The sequence below is a fragment of the Drosophila subobscura genome, chromosome O, assembly GCF_008121235.1.
Source record: "Drosophila subobscura isolate 14011-0131.10 chromosome O, UCBerk_Dsub_1.0, whole genome shotgun sequence".
NCBI classification, from domain to species: domain Eukaryota; kingdom Metazoa; phylum Arthropoda; class Insecta; order Diptera; family Drosophilidae; genus Drosophila; species Drosophila subobscura.
This window is the reverse complement of record NC_048533.1, coordinates 14,231,595-14,244,469: the sequence shown is the minus strand read 5'-3', so window position 1 is coordinate 14,244,469 and position 12,875 is coordinate 14,231,595. Positions and strand designations below refer to the sequence as shown.

Sequence of the window (12,875 nt, the reverse complement as noted above, 5' to 3'; positions counted from 1 at the left end):
GCAATTTTCTGTTGATTGCCGCACCCAAGAGCAGCAGCAGCAGCAGCAGTGGCTGTGGCAGTGGCAGTAGCAGCAAAGTGCAGTTATACTGTAGCAACAGCAACAACCTCAAAGTGTTGGCGGTTGGTAACTGGCGAATGGAGAAGGAAGAAGGAAGAGCAGAAGGAGCAGCAGGAGCAGCAGCAGCAGCGGCAACATCATCACAACTTTTGCGTAAAATTCCAGTCATGTGTCCCTAACAAATCCCTGCATTATTCATGAAATGATAAGATGACTTTGTGCTGCCGTCGTCGTCCTTGTCGTTGGTCCTGCACCACCCGCACGCTCCACTGTCGCTGGCGCTGCTGTCTTCTATCTTTCAGCTCTGCACGTAATATTTTTACATGCAGCTGCAATCCGGACAGCCCGTACAGCCTGGACAGTCTGCCCTGCCCCGCCCTGCCCCTCACTGGTTGTTGTCTGCATTTAACTACCAGGGATATCCGTTAACTATAAAACTTGCACGCAGACAACAGACCGACCGAAAGGTGACAGGCACCATGCCGCCTCAAAGGCAAGTTGCTAAAGTTATTCCAGCTATTGGCCAGTCAGGCCCATATGAATATGTTAATGTTTAACAGGCGAGAGGGGGAAGGGGCGCAGGTAACATTGCCTGCTGGCAGCTGTTAACAGTGACGGCAGCAGCAGCAACAGCAGCTACTGTTAAGCGTAACATTGAGAAGCAGCAGCAGCAGCGTGCTGTTCAGCTGCTACTGTTAGCGGTAACAGCGTGCTGTTAGTCAACTGCCATTGCTGTTACTTAACATTTCATTTCTCCAACAGCGACAAAGCTACAAAAATCGCCAGTGCTGCTGCCGTTGCTGCTGTGACGCAGCATCCGCTCTTCGGCGCTCTCTCTCTCTCTCTCTCTCTTTGCTCTTGCTCGTGCGAGAAGAGTGCGCCTTGTAACGGGATTCCCAGCGGTCGTGTAAACGAGACGACCCGAGGCCACAAAGTCTTCAGCAGCAGCTGCCGCCGCCGCAGCAGCAGTGCCAACGACGAGGATGCTCCCGAGGACTGTGTTCCGCACATCGCGTGCTCGCAGCTTCAGTCAGTTCGGAAGCTCGAAGCCGCGCGGAGATACCCTGGACCAGTGCTGCGTCTGTCGCCCCGTTTTGTGGTCAATAAAAACAACAAAAAACCAACAACAACAAAAAACCAACAATAATTATTAAGACATGAAATCGCTGCTGAGGACTCGTGGCCACGCAGTGAGCGAAAACCTAAAATAAAGTTAAAGTTAGACCGAGACAAACCTCGCGTGATGTCAATTAGTGATAAAAATAACAGCAGCACAACCGCAGGAAGCGACAAAAAGTATCTTTAACTGACGAAACCAACTGAACGGGCAAACTTCCGTTTCCGCCGGAGCTGTGCGCTTCAATTTCAGTTGAATGTTGTTAACTCTCGACAAAAACCAAATTGACAAGCAAAAGACTAAACAACAAAAAAAGGTACCAAGGAGACGAAGGAGCTAGAGGGAGAGACACGTGTGGTAGTGGTAGGTGGCAGCATGGCATGTGGCAGGATGGCTGGCTGGCTGGCTGGCTGGCTGGCTGGCTGGCTGGCTGGATGGCTTATTCAAATATTAAACACATGGATTCGTTTGAATTTGGCATTTAAATTATTTAAGTTGACAAAGGCACACCATACACACTCGTACGTTCGTCTGCCTGGGCGTCCTGCCACGCCCACACGTCTGCCGCTGGACCCTGTTCTCCGTGTGTCTCTCTCTCTCTCTCTCTCTCTGTGTGTGTGTTGGTTTTTGTGTCTGCCCTGCCCTGCCTTTCCTTTCCCAGCTCCTTTCCCTTTCATGCGAGTACGTACTTCCTGTCTTCAGCAAAGCGAGTCCTGGCTCTGGCTGCTGCTCCTCTTTTTCTTCCTTTTCTTTCGCCCTGTAATGTTTGTTATTTATTTATAACGGCACTGCCAGAGCATATCCTTTGAACTTTTCTGCATGAGTTTGTCGCTCAGTTTGCTTATTTATATCTCCATCCTGCCACTCCACTTTCTGCGCCACTTCCTTCCCCAGTCTTCATTCCGTTTTCGTTTTCAATTTGTTTCTATTTATTTGTTGTTCACTCGCATATCCCTGGGTTATCCTTTGACACTGGCTTCAATTAATGGAGCGTCACCCATTGAACTTCCACCGATTTTTGTTGGTTTCTTTGTATAACAAAAGGACTTGCAGTGCAACTTTCGTTATCGGTGCCGAAAAATAAAAACTGCATAAATCAACGACAAGGCCAAAGGGGCAACAACAATAACTGAAACGCTGCAATTAATTTGATTCAAACATTTGCAACGAAAGGCAACGCAAAAATGGATTACGGCTGGCTGCTGTTTCTGCTCATCGCGCTTTTAATTGGTAAGTTTCTCCTCTTGATTCGAAAAATTGCTGTCCTGTCCCTGTCCTGCCTGCTGTTCTCTGATGTGTCTCGTGTCCTGCAGTGCTGCTGTTTGCTTGGTTAATGAAGCGATTTCGCGGGGATTACTGCGGGCTCCGACCATCGCGCTGCCTTCCTGCATCAAATGCATTATTATTATTATTATTATTATAATTGTTATTGCTGTTGGATCGAACTGCAACCGCAAATCAATATTGGCAAAGTTTTGCGCTGGCGGCCAGATTTCCCGCCCCCCGGTTGACTCTGCCTCTGGGCCCTGCCTCTGACTCTGTGCCCTGCCTCTGACTCTGGGCTGTTTTAATGACTTTTGCCATCATTTTGCACAGCTCCTGGTGGTGGTTGCCGCTGCAGTTGCACTTTTCCACTTGCCACTTGGCTGTGGTTCGGCAGCCCTCATCCCTTTTGGCATTTGGTAATTTTTGCTGCCACAACTTTGACCTTCGCTGCCGCTGCTCCTGCTGCACATCTTGAGTGCAGTTTAAACTTAAATTGTATTTTTGAAATGTTCGCAATTAGGCAGACTGCCAAAGGCATCAACCAGCAGCCGCCCCTGCTCCTTCGCCGTCTCTTCAATTGCCAATGGCAATGGGGCAATTAATTTGCAGCGCATTAAATGAGCTCCGCGCTGCCATCGCTGCTCTTCTTTACTCAGAGCCAGAATTGGTGGAAAGTTTACTGGGGAATTGGCAAAACGAAAGAGAAAATATCCGCAGCAGGTTTTCACTTTGTTAGATTTCGATTTTTCCACCCAAAAACAAAAATTTCTAACTGTGGCAGTCCCTTTTGGCATTGATTTTGCACAGCTTACAAAATATTTCAGCTACACAAAATAATTCCGAAATTGATTTTCTGTGGCTTGAAAGCTTTTCCAATTAATTTCCACAATTTCATGTATCTCTTCAGTTGCCAAATGAAAGATTTTCGGTTGTCTAATGAACTGAAACTCATTTTTTGGCAACTTTTTTGGGTATATGAAAAGTTTTGGCTCACCGGCGAGAGAGCGCTGCTCCTCTCCTTTCTGTGGCTGACACACACCTCTCTGGGCAGCACATTCATTCCGGGGGATTCCCACAAAGCAAGCCGCCACACAAAAGGAGCACGCAGCAGAGTGTCTCTGTGTGTGTGTGTGTGTGTGTGTGTGTGCGGTCGGTAACTTTTCCAATTCCAAAGGACTCTGAGTGTTTGCCATGTGCTCTGCTCTGCTCCTTCTGGGGCAACAATTTAGACTGCCTAATGGAATTAAATATTGTCCAGCCACAAAGCAAAACTATATGCACATAAAAAAAATGACAGCTTAGTGTTCCCCTCCCTCCCAATAAGTTCCCCAATTATTTTCGACTGCAACTGCTTTCTGTGGATTTCTTTGTGGATTCTTGGGCTGCAGCTTATGACTTTTAATGTAATGAATATTTATGCACATGAGCTGGCCACAAAAGACACTGCGTTAGTGATGCTGCTGCTTCGCTGTGTAAATCCATGAAAAAAACAAAGACCAAGGCAGATTCTCTCTAAATGAATTTATCACCAAACTTGCTCGATGCTGGGCCCACTCCTAGAGCTATGCCAAAAAAGCACATGTAAATTTCCGCCCCCTGCCTGCTTCTGGCTCTGGCTTCGTCTCTGGTCTGTGAAGTAAATGCGTACGAATGAAATGTGCAGGTTAATTATCAGGCAAAGTTTTCACCTGCTGAGGTGTACATCCCCAGTGTGTGGGACTGGCATTGCCCAAACAAATGGCACAGAGAGAGAGAGCGGCTTAAAGTTCTCATTAGTTTTTGGGTTGACTTAAATGCAGCTTACGCAATCGAAAACTTTGCTAATGGATTCCATCAATTTTGCACAGCCAAAGAAGAATTTTCGAATCAATTTGCAGCCAAATATTTGAATGCTTAAGCATAAATTTCAGTTTGCATGTTTGCCTTTTAGCTTAAATGTTCGTAAATGCCTGTAAATGGCATTTCCAATTGATTTAACGAAATAAATAACTTGAGCAAGGAATAAAAAATATTACGATTTATTTACATGAAGAGCCAGGCAAGTCTTAGTTAATATTGAGCAACTTTAGTCGCTTCTTGGAAGGGTTTCTTCATGCATTAAATACTTATCTAACATTTGAAGAAAACTCTTTGCTCCTCCCTTTGCTCCTGCTGCGTTCATAATTTTTGCCACACTGAAAGTCGAGTTGACATTTGGTTTTGTTTCTCGTTGCTTATCAATGCTCGTCCACCCACTGCCAGTTTATGCATTTTGTAGCCGTGGCTTATCGCTGGCCAGCACTGCCCTCTGCCCGGTCTGCTGCTGCCATAACTATCGTTCATCTGCCAGTTACATATGGCTCCAACGTACACCCATGTCCCATGGCCCATTGCATTTTGTTGCGCTTAGTCCTGGCTCTCTCCTCTCTCTATGTGCTACCTGGACCAGCCCAAACTGTTTTGCATATTCATTTCATGAAATTTCCAAATTTATTCGATGTCTCATGTGCCCAGAACATGGCAGGGCAGCTCCTCCACTCCCTTGTCCCGTTTGTTATCCCCCTTTATGTCAGGTCAGTCACCTGCGTGTATTAAAAATTACGCAGCTCCAAAAAGGACTCCCCCCCTCCCAAAACCAACCAACATTCCTGTGTGCATGTCCCGCCCTATGTTTTAGACACCAAATTTTGTCATTGGCCTGTGGCTACCGGGGTGCCTGTGTCCACTGCCCACAGGCTGCTGGAGTCCTTGTTCTGTGCCTGTGTTTGGTAACGGTTGCCTGCACCTGCTGCCCCCCACACACACACAGCCGACAATCGATTACAGGAAATAGATCGGGCTGTCGGCCATGGGGCACAGCTTTAATCATTTGTTGCAGTAACAAAAACTGCAAAAACTGGCATGAAATTTGTGACAAAAACTTTCATTAAAAATGGTGTGAAAATTGAAGCTAAGTATTTCCTTTGAATGAAGCAGAAAACTCTTTTGTTTGAAGAAAACTCAATGATAAATTAGTTTAAAATTGAACGAAATATGGCAACAAAAATAGGTCTGGGGTGCAGTAATTAAAGCCACGTTTGGCCATTTACTCAGAGAGTAAATTATGCGCCTCAAAAAGATTTTTGAATACAAAAGTAATTGACAGGCCGGAAGCTGCATTCACTCTGTGTTTTCTCTCTATCTCTCCCTGCGTCTTAGGGGCTAAGTAATGGCAAAAATGATGATCAAAATCCAGCAACTTGCGAGCAGAAAACTGGCCACAAACTGCCAGTTGGAAGAGCACATTTGATGGCTACTAAGGCTACCTTTTAGCAAACAATTTCAGCATTCTCTTGGGCGGTTATATTGTTTGTTTCAAAGGCCTAATATTCAACGCAGCTTTGTACAATTTTCATGTATTTTGACATCTCTCTTTTCCTATCTTTTTCCCACAGATCGTCCACTCGTTTCGGCGCTCTTCGTCACGGACATAAGTGTGCCCGAAATCGTGGACTTTCGCGACAATGTGACGCTCTCCTGCAGCTATGACATGCGCGGACACACCCTAAACTCGGTCAAATGGTACAAGGATCACGAGGAGTTCTTTAGGTATTAAGAAAGAAAGATAATTGCTTGCAGGAGCAACATTTTGATTGTTTCTATCCCCACAGATACTCTCCTTTGGCCAGTCCCATCTACATGACATTTGGTGTGCCTGGGCTGCAAGTGCTCGATGGCAAGTATTTGTGCAACGAGTCCAGCTGCCGCTTGGACCTGAGTCTGCAGGGTGCTCGCTCCACGGGCCTGTACAAGTGCGAGGTCAGCGGCGATGCACCGCACTTTAAGCTGGCGGACAGGGCCGACAACATGACGGTGGCAGGTGAGCCGCAAACACAGGGCACGCAGAGTCAACTGCTGCTAACTGCTTACTGGCTTTCATTTCACACACAGCGCTGCCCCAAAGCGATCCGCTAATCGAGAGCTTCAATTCGATGTACCGCATGGAGGAGTTCCTGAGCGCCACATGCTCCTCGGACTACTCCAGTTTGCCCACGCGGCTAACGTGGTACATAAATGGCGAGCAGGTTGGTGTAGAGTCCCTCTCCGTGTATTCTTTCCTTCCTCATGTTCCACCTCTACTTGCAGCCCCTCCTCGGCGAACTGCAGCCCACCATTGACACCAGCATTCCAGCCCACGACTATGTGCTGCGTCGCCAGCGGCTGCAGGTGCACTTTTATCTGCAGGGCCAACGTTTCTATCAGTCGGGCAAAATTCTCGAGCTGAAGTGCGTGGCGGAAATTGAGAATTATCCGGAGCTGAGGCGGGAAACATCGCTCAGCGCTTCACTCTCGCAATTCGATAATTTGAACAATCAAATGCTGATACATGCGGGCACAAGTAAGTAACACCCAAGCCCCCCACAAGCCACAAGCCACAAAACCCCAACCCAATGCCTCACCCGGTACTCCCACTTGCACCTTTTTCCGGTTTTGGTTTGTGCAATTTAGCATTTCGTTTGCTCCTTGGTCTCGCTCTGGGTCTCGTTTCAATGCAATTAACTAACCGCCGTGACATTTCCTCTGGCTTATTTGTCTTTTTTCTTTTTCTTTCGCCTTTTTTTCGCTCCACCCCGCAACTTCTGCAGATTCTGGCGCCGCACAAAGGAGCTCCACGACATCGCTAATTTCCGGCTGCCTGATGACACTTTTTCTCGCACTCGCACTGTGTCATCGACGCCCCTCATGAACGGGCTGCGGAGTGTTCGGGAACTGCGCATTGCTCAGGGGCTGCGAGCCGCAGGGGGAGGCAACTATATCATCACGTTAGTTAGTTAGTCAGACAGTCAGCTAGTCACCTAGTTAGTTAGTTAGTTAGGCTAAAACACACACAAAGGTAAGACCGTAACAAGAAACTAGTCAATAGGCCACAGCTTTTGGGGTGTTGTGTAAATACGTTTGAAAACAAATTGTTAGAGATGTGCCACAGAAAATGATTCACAAATTGCAGGAAGAAACTTCATTTCATGTGAATTCAATTCATTTATTAATTTAAGCATTCAAAAGTGATTTATTTCCGAGTATTTTGGTGTTCAAAGGTGCTGGAAAATATGCAACGGGGGTGACTTTTATTCAAGTTTGATTAGTTGAAAAAAACGCGAGAGTAAAACTTCAACCTGCCCTGTTTACCGTTCACCGATACCGATACCGATACCGATACTATCCAAGCACAATGTCGCATCGAATTTATATCGAATGTTTTGTACATATAGCGTGTAACATTTTTTCCTTCATTCGTTGCTTGGCAATCGGAATGACAAACAGACACAGAGGCGTTTGCGTTTGCTAGTGCACAAATTGAACACTTTTCGAGTACTATATTTAACCGCAGCCGCACACTGTTTGTCCGATGGAAACACACATAAAAAATAAATGCATATGAAACACAATAAACATAAAACATAACAAAAAAGAAATAGTCGTATAAACACAAAAACGAATTGATATTAATGGGGGAAATAACACGAGATATTTTATCAGTGAGAAAATACGAGTATGTATCGCGCCGATGCTGTAAAAATCATTATAATTAAGTCTAGCATAATTTGTGCTGTAAATACAATTTTAAAACATGCAAAACAAACGCCTATAAATCATGTCACAAGAGCCAGACAGACAGAGAGACAGAGGGAATACTACGACACAAATACGTACATGCATGTGGCTGTATGTTTAAATGTTTAATAAAACAAATCACAGCATATAATAGAGTAAGTACAGCAACTAAATGCTAAAACACGGGTCGTTGTCCTCACCCGTGAGCATAAAACAGCAAAAAAAAAAAAGGAATGCATACTCAGGCTACATTTAAAACACACAAAAAGAATCAAATAAAATAAAATAATTCAACATAACTTGATACACACTTGACACTTGAATGAAATGAAGCCTGAATAATATTTTGAAAATCACTTTTGTTCATAAATATCCAATTAAAATAAAACTCCCAGAGTGTGCACAAAATTAAAATAAAACTCACAGAGTGTCTGTGCAGGGAAAAAACTCAGAGTGTGTCCGATAAAGAATTAAACATAAATGTATAAATTAATTGATCTACTTAATTCGCACGTCTTTCGGTTGTAAAACGCAAAATCAGAAACAAATAACGAATAAAACGTATAACGATAATGTATTTGTATATAAGAGCATTTTATTTATGTTTTTTTATGCATTGTGCCATTAAATTGTGTAAAATATTTCAAAAGGGCAAGCTGCAAAATCGCATTTAAGTTTTGTTCCTTTTTTTTTCCTGCTGTTCATGAAAAATTCAAATAAATAAGATAAATAAAATAATTCAATTATGGATTGAAATGCGTTTATTCGGACTGCATATCGCTAAGCTGCAGCATTACCGACAGGTGGCCAGAGCTCAATATCCCCCCGCCTCCGCCCTGTGGTCGTGTGAGTTTTAATTGAACGCCAGGCCTCCGCCCCACCCCGAGCTCTTGTGGTGCAGCGTTGGTTCAATATGTGGGGAATGCAAACAGGCGCTGTAAGTAAGCCTTTCATAAGTGGATTTTGCCAGGTAATAGATTTTGTGTGTTCGGCATTGTGATGTGTGCCCCCAGCCCCATTGTCTATGGCTTTGTGGTGGCGCACCTGCACCTGTGTGGAAAATGAGATAATTTTCGAGGAGATTTTGCAGCAGGTCAAGGAACACACAATAGAATTCCATTCAAATTCCCGGAGAACTTTAGCACACCCCCTAATACCCCCCAGCCAGTGATGGAATGAACTCGTTTAATTTTGAAATAATAACTTGTTTAACTACGCAAATTTGCACAATTAATTATGCTAATGAGGCGCGGCGCAGCCGAAAACCGAAAGCCGTGCGGGGCGATGCCAAAAAGGCAGACAGCCGAGCGGGAGAGCGGGAGAGAGGGAGAGGGGGAGAGAGCTTAAACAATAAAAAGGGTTAAATAATTAATTTCAATGCTGCTGCAATTAGTTGCCACTAAATGTTGCATGGCGTTCTGTGATGTTCACCAAAAAAGGGAGAAGATGACAGCCAGAAGATGACGAAAAGAAACGCAAGAAAAAAAAGGCAAAAAAGGCAGAAAAAAAATGTATCTGGCTGACAAAGGCCAGGAGCGGCACTTAATGAGGCCCGGACCTCGGACCAAGCTAATCAAATTAGCTGTCCCATGGACTTTTGATCAAGAATGCGCCACTTTTTGAAGGCGGCTTGTTCGCTCCATTTCGTTCGAGGCGCCACATGGCGTATGCGTAATTTATGTGATTTTAATTAGCAGGACAACGCCGTGCCGGGGTCCCTGCCCCCTCCCACATGCATGACTTATGACGCCTGGCTGTCAAATTCATGATTCCGGCAAGTACACTTAATTGAAATTAATTCTGCATTATTTTGCTTCAGATTTTCTTGGGACTTTTTATACCCGGTACTCGAAGAGTAAATAGGGTATATTGTATTTGTGCACATAACGGTTGTATGTAACGCACAGAAGGAAACGTTTCCGACCCCATAAAGTATATATATTCTTGATCAGCATCAATAGCCGAGTCTCTGTCTGTCTGTCTGTCTGTCCGTCTGTCCGTCTGTCCGTCTGTCCGTCTGTCCGTCCTGATGAGCGCCTAGTACTCAGAGACTATAAGAGCTAGAGCCACCAAATTTTGCATACAGACTTCTGTAAGCTCACACTGTTACAAGTGTATTTCAAAATGAGCCACGCCCCTTCCGCCTCCGCAAAGGGCGAAAACCTCCCAAATCTACAATTTTGAAGATAGCAGAAAACTAAAAACGCCATTCCGTAGGGAATGACCATATCTATCAGATCACCAAATTGGGATACGATTGGATCATTATTATAGCTACAATGAAGAAATTAATTTGCAGTAGCCAAACCCACCCCGTCCCGCAGCATTAACACTCTGCTTCGCGCTGTTTATGGCCTGGCCCCTGACACGTCACTGCCTCTGCCTCTGCCGCTGCCTCTGCCGCTTCCTCTGCCGCTGACTCTGCCGCGACTCTGCAGTGTGTGTCTATAGGGGAGGGTGGCGAGCTAAAGGAGCGTGTTGGCGTGAGTAGTGTTGTTGATGTAGATGACAGATGAAGAAAAAATGTAAAATTTGACAAATAACCGCTAAGTTGCAGATGTAGTACTGAGTGCCGGGTATAAAAGTTGTGACGCGTAAGAAGCGTCTCACACGTCCCTTCTCGTTGGTGTTTATTTCGAGCAGGAGTCGGAGACGGATACGGAGTCGGAGTCGGCATGGAATTTCAAACATTTTCAATTAAGAAAAAGGAAAAGCCAGCCAGCAGTCAGGCAGCAGTCGAAGTTCCGCTGTCGGAGTTGAGTTGCGTCTAAGTTACCGAAAAAGAAGATCCAAAAAAAGGAATAAAATGAAGTGAATTTTTCGCGCTTTGGCATTTGTCAAAGTTTCTCCTCCGCGACGTTTCGAGTGTCCTTCTGCTGCTGCGAGTTTTCTTCTTCTTTTTTTGTTTTTTTTTTTTGTTTTTTTGCTGCTGCTGCAGTCGTCGCCTGTTTGCGTTTCATTAAAATCCATTAAAATGCTGCAAATCAAATTAAAAGTTTCAACTTTTCGCAGTCCGCTCCCCCCGCCGGCACGCAGCTAAGCAGTCATCCGGCAGTTGGCATCATTGTCAGTTTACGGCTTCCTCTCTCCACCCCCCTCTGAAATCATTCGATGGACTTGCCAGTCTCCTTCTGGTTCTTCATTTGCATGCGCAACATTTTCAAGTGACAATTGCCGCTGCCTCGCCCTCTGCCTGTTATTATGCAGAAATTACTTTTTAATTTCTTTGTTAATTCGTGGAAGTCCTCTGGTCATTGTTTATTAATTACAGGGAACGAACATCGATAACAAATATCGCTGGCCGAATCAGTTGTTATGACCCGTTGACCTATTGAATGGCTACGTGACCCACAATGACTCATTTGTATGTGGGCCTGGCAACCTCATCGTGCCGCATGCCACGCATACCAAACAGTTGTTGTTGACACACAGATGCCAGTCGGCGCCCAGTTGCTGCTTATTTTCCCCCTAAAATTGATATGCAAACAGCAGCGGCAGCAGCCCCTGTTGAGGTCTCCACAGTCACAGTCGCAGTCCCCTACACAGCTACAGCTACAGTCTCGCCCCCTGCCATTGGGCAGGCCTCTTGCTGCTCTTCCAAATGCTATTGTCAGGGCTGAGATTTCAATTTTGATTCAATGCCTGCTTGCTGCCTGCCTCTTACTTCTCTATGGCATAATCAGAATTGTTCAAAGCTAAATGGGAAATGATAGTTCAGTGCAGGATTAGTAAATATTTGAGCACTAGCTGCAGTCCGTATGCACAGGATACTGTGTCCTTTTAGATAATCAAAGCAACTACTCGTAGAATATGCAGCAGAAATGTTTTGGGCTCAGTAATTGCATTAACGATGTGAAACTACTGCTGGAAATATCTATTTGCTAAGTGGCTTAAGTGTGGGATAGAACTTTGCTAAGAGTTGCCTGAAATGTGTAAAATATTTTTATATTTTGCCTAATTATACCCGGTACTCGAAGACAGAAGGAAACGTATATATATTCTTGATCAGCATCAATAGCCGAGTCTATGTCTGTCTGTCTGTCTGTCTGTCTGTCCGACCTGATGCAGATGTAGTACTGAGTGCCGGGTATAAAAGTTGTGACGCGTAAGAAGCGTCTCACACGTCCCTTCTCGTTTTTAGAGTCAAATTAGGGATCTAAAAATATACTTTCTGGCACTCAAAAGTACACAAGTTCCAGTGCCCATTGAGACACTTTCCTGCCTAAGATTTTCCATTTACCTTTCAACAGTCTCGGGTTGGGGGGGTGGTGCGTCTGCGGGGGTAATTGAATATAGCGGCTTTCATTCATTTATGTAAATACGTGTATATTGTTTAGTTGAATTATTTTCCGCCTTTTTGCACACACATTTTGCTCCCTGTGTTGTGTTTTGTGTTATTTTTGCCAATAATATTCCCTGGCTCAGATTCCCCTGCCTCCCCCTGCTCGCTGCTTGCTTGGCCGCACATGAGTTTTTATAGTTTTTCATTATTTGCATAGCGCTTATCTCCAGGGAGAATTAGTATAAAAGGAAGCGCAGGAAGCGAGTCAGTGCCACGTGGGATAGGGACAGGGACAGAGGGGTTCGGTCGATTGTCGCGTCGCCTGTCGCACCTGCACCTGTAGGGTGCGTGGCAGGCAGCCCTCCCCCTGACTCCCCTCTCTAGTCACTCTCTCGCCCCCATTGAGTGGCTTTCGCTTTGGCCTGGCAAAAATGGAAATTTGCTACCGCTTATTTATTTTTTCTTCTGCCAGGCTCGACTCCCAGCTCCCAGCTCCCAGTGTGCTGCCCCATCCCGCTGCCTGGCTTGGCTTGTGCAAACGAAGCATGAACTGGGAGCGTAATTCAAGCGGAAAATTGT

The 12,875-nt window shown here is 45.2% G+C and overlaps 1 protein-coding gene across 1 annotated transcript; it reads left to right on the top strand.

Annotated features, from left to right (window-relative positions):
- The first annotated feature begins 955 nt into the window (after window positions 1-955).
- Window positions 956-8,458, top strand: LOC117898197. Its single transcript, XM_034807417.1, has 7 exons — window positions 956-1,493; window positions 2,222-2,407; window positions 5,857-6,010; window positions 6,073-6,281; window positions 6,353-6,486; window positions 6,548-6,800; window positions 7,048-8,458. Exons 2-7 carry the CDS (start codon window positions 2,362-2,364, stop codon window positions 7,146-7,148), a joined length of 897 nt encoding a protein of 298 aa, XP_034663308.1. The 5' UTR covers window positions 956-1,493; window positions 2,222-2,361; the 3' UTR covers window positions 7,149-8,458.
- The last annotated feature ends 4,417 nt before the right edge of the window (window positions 8,459-12,875 follow it).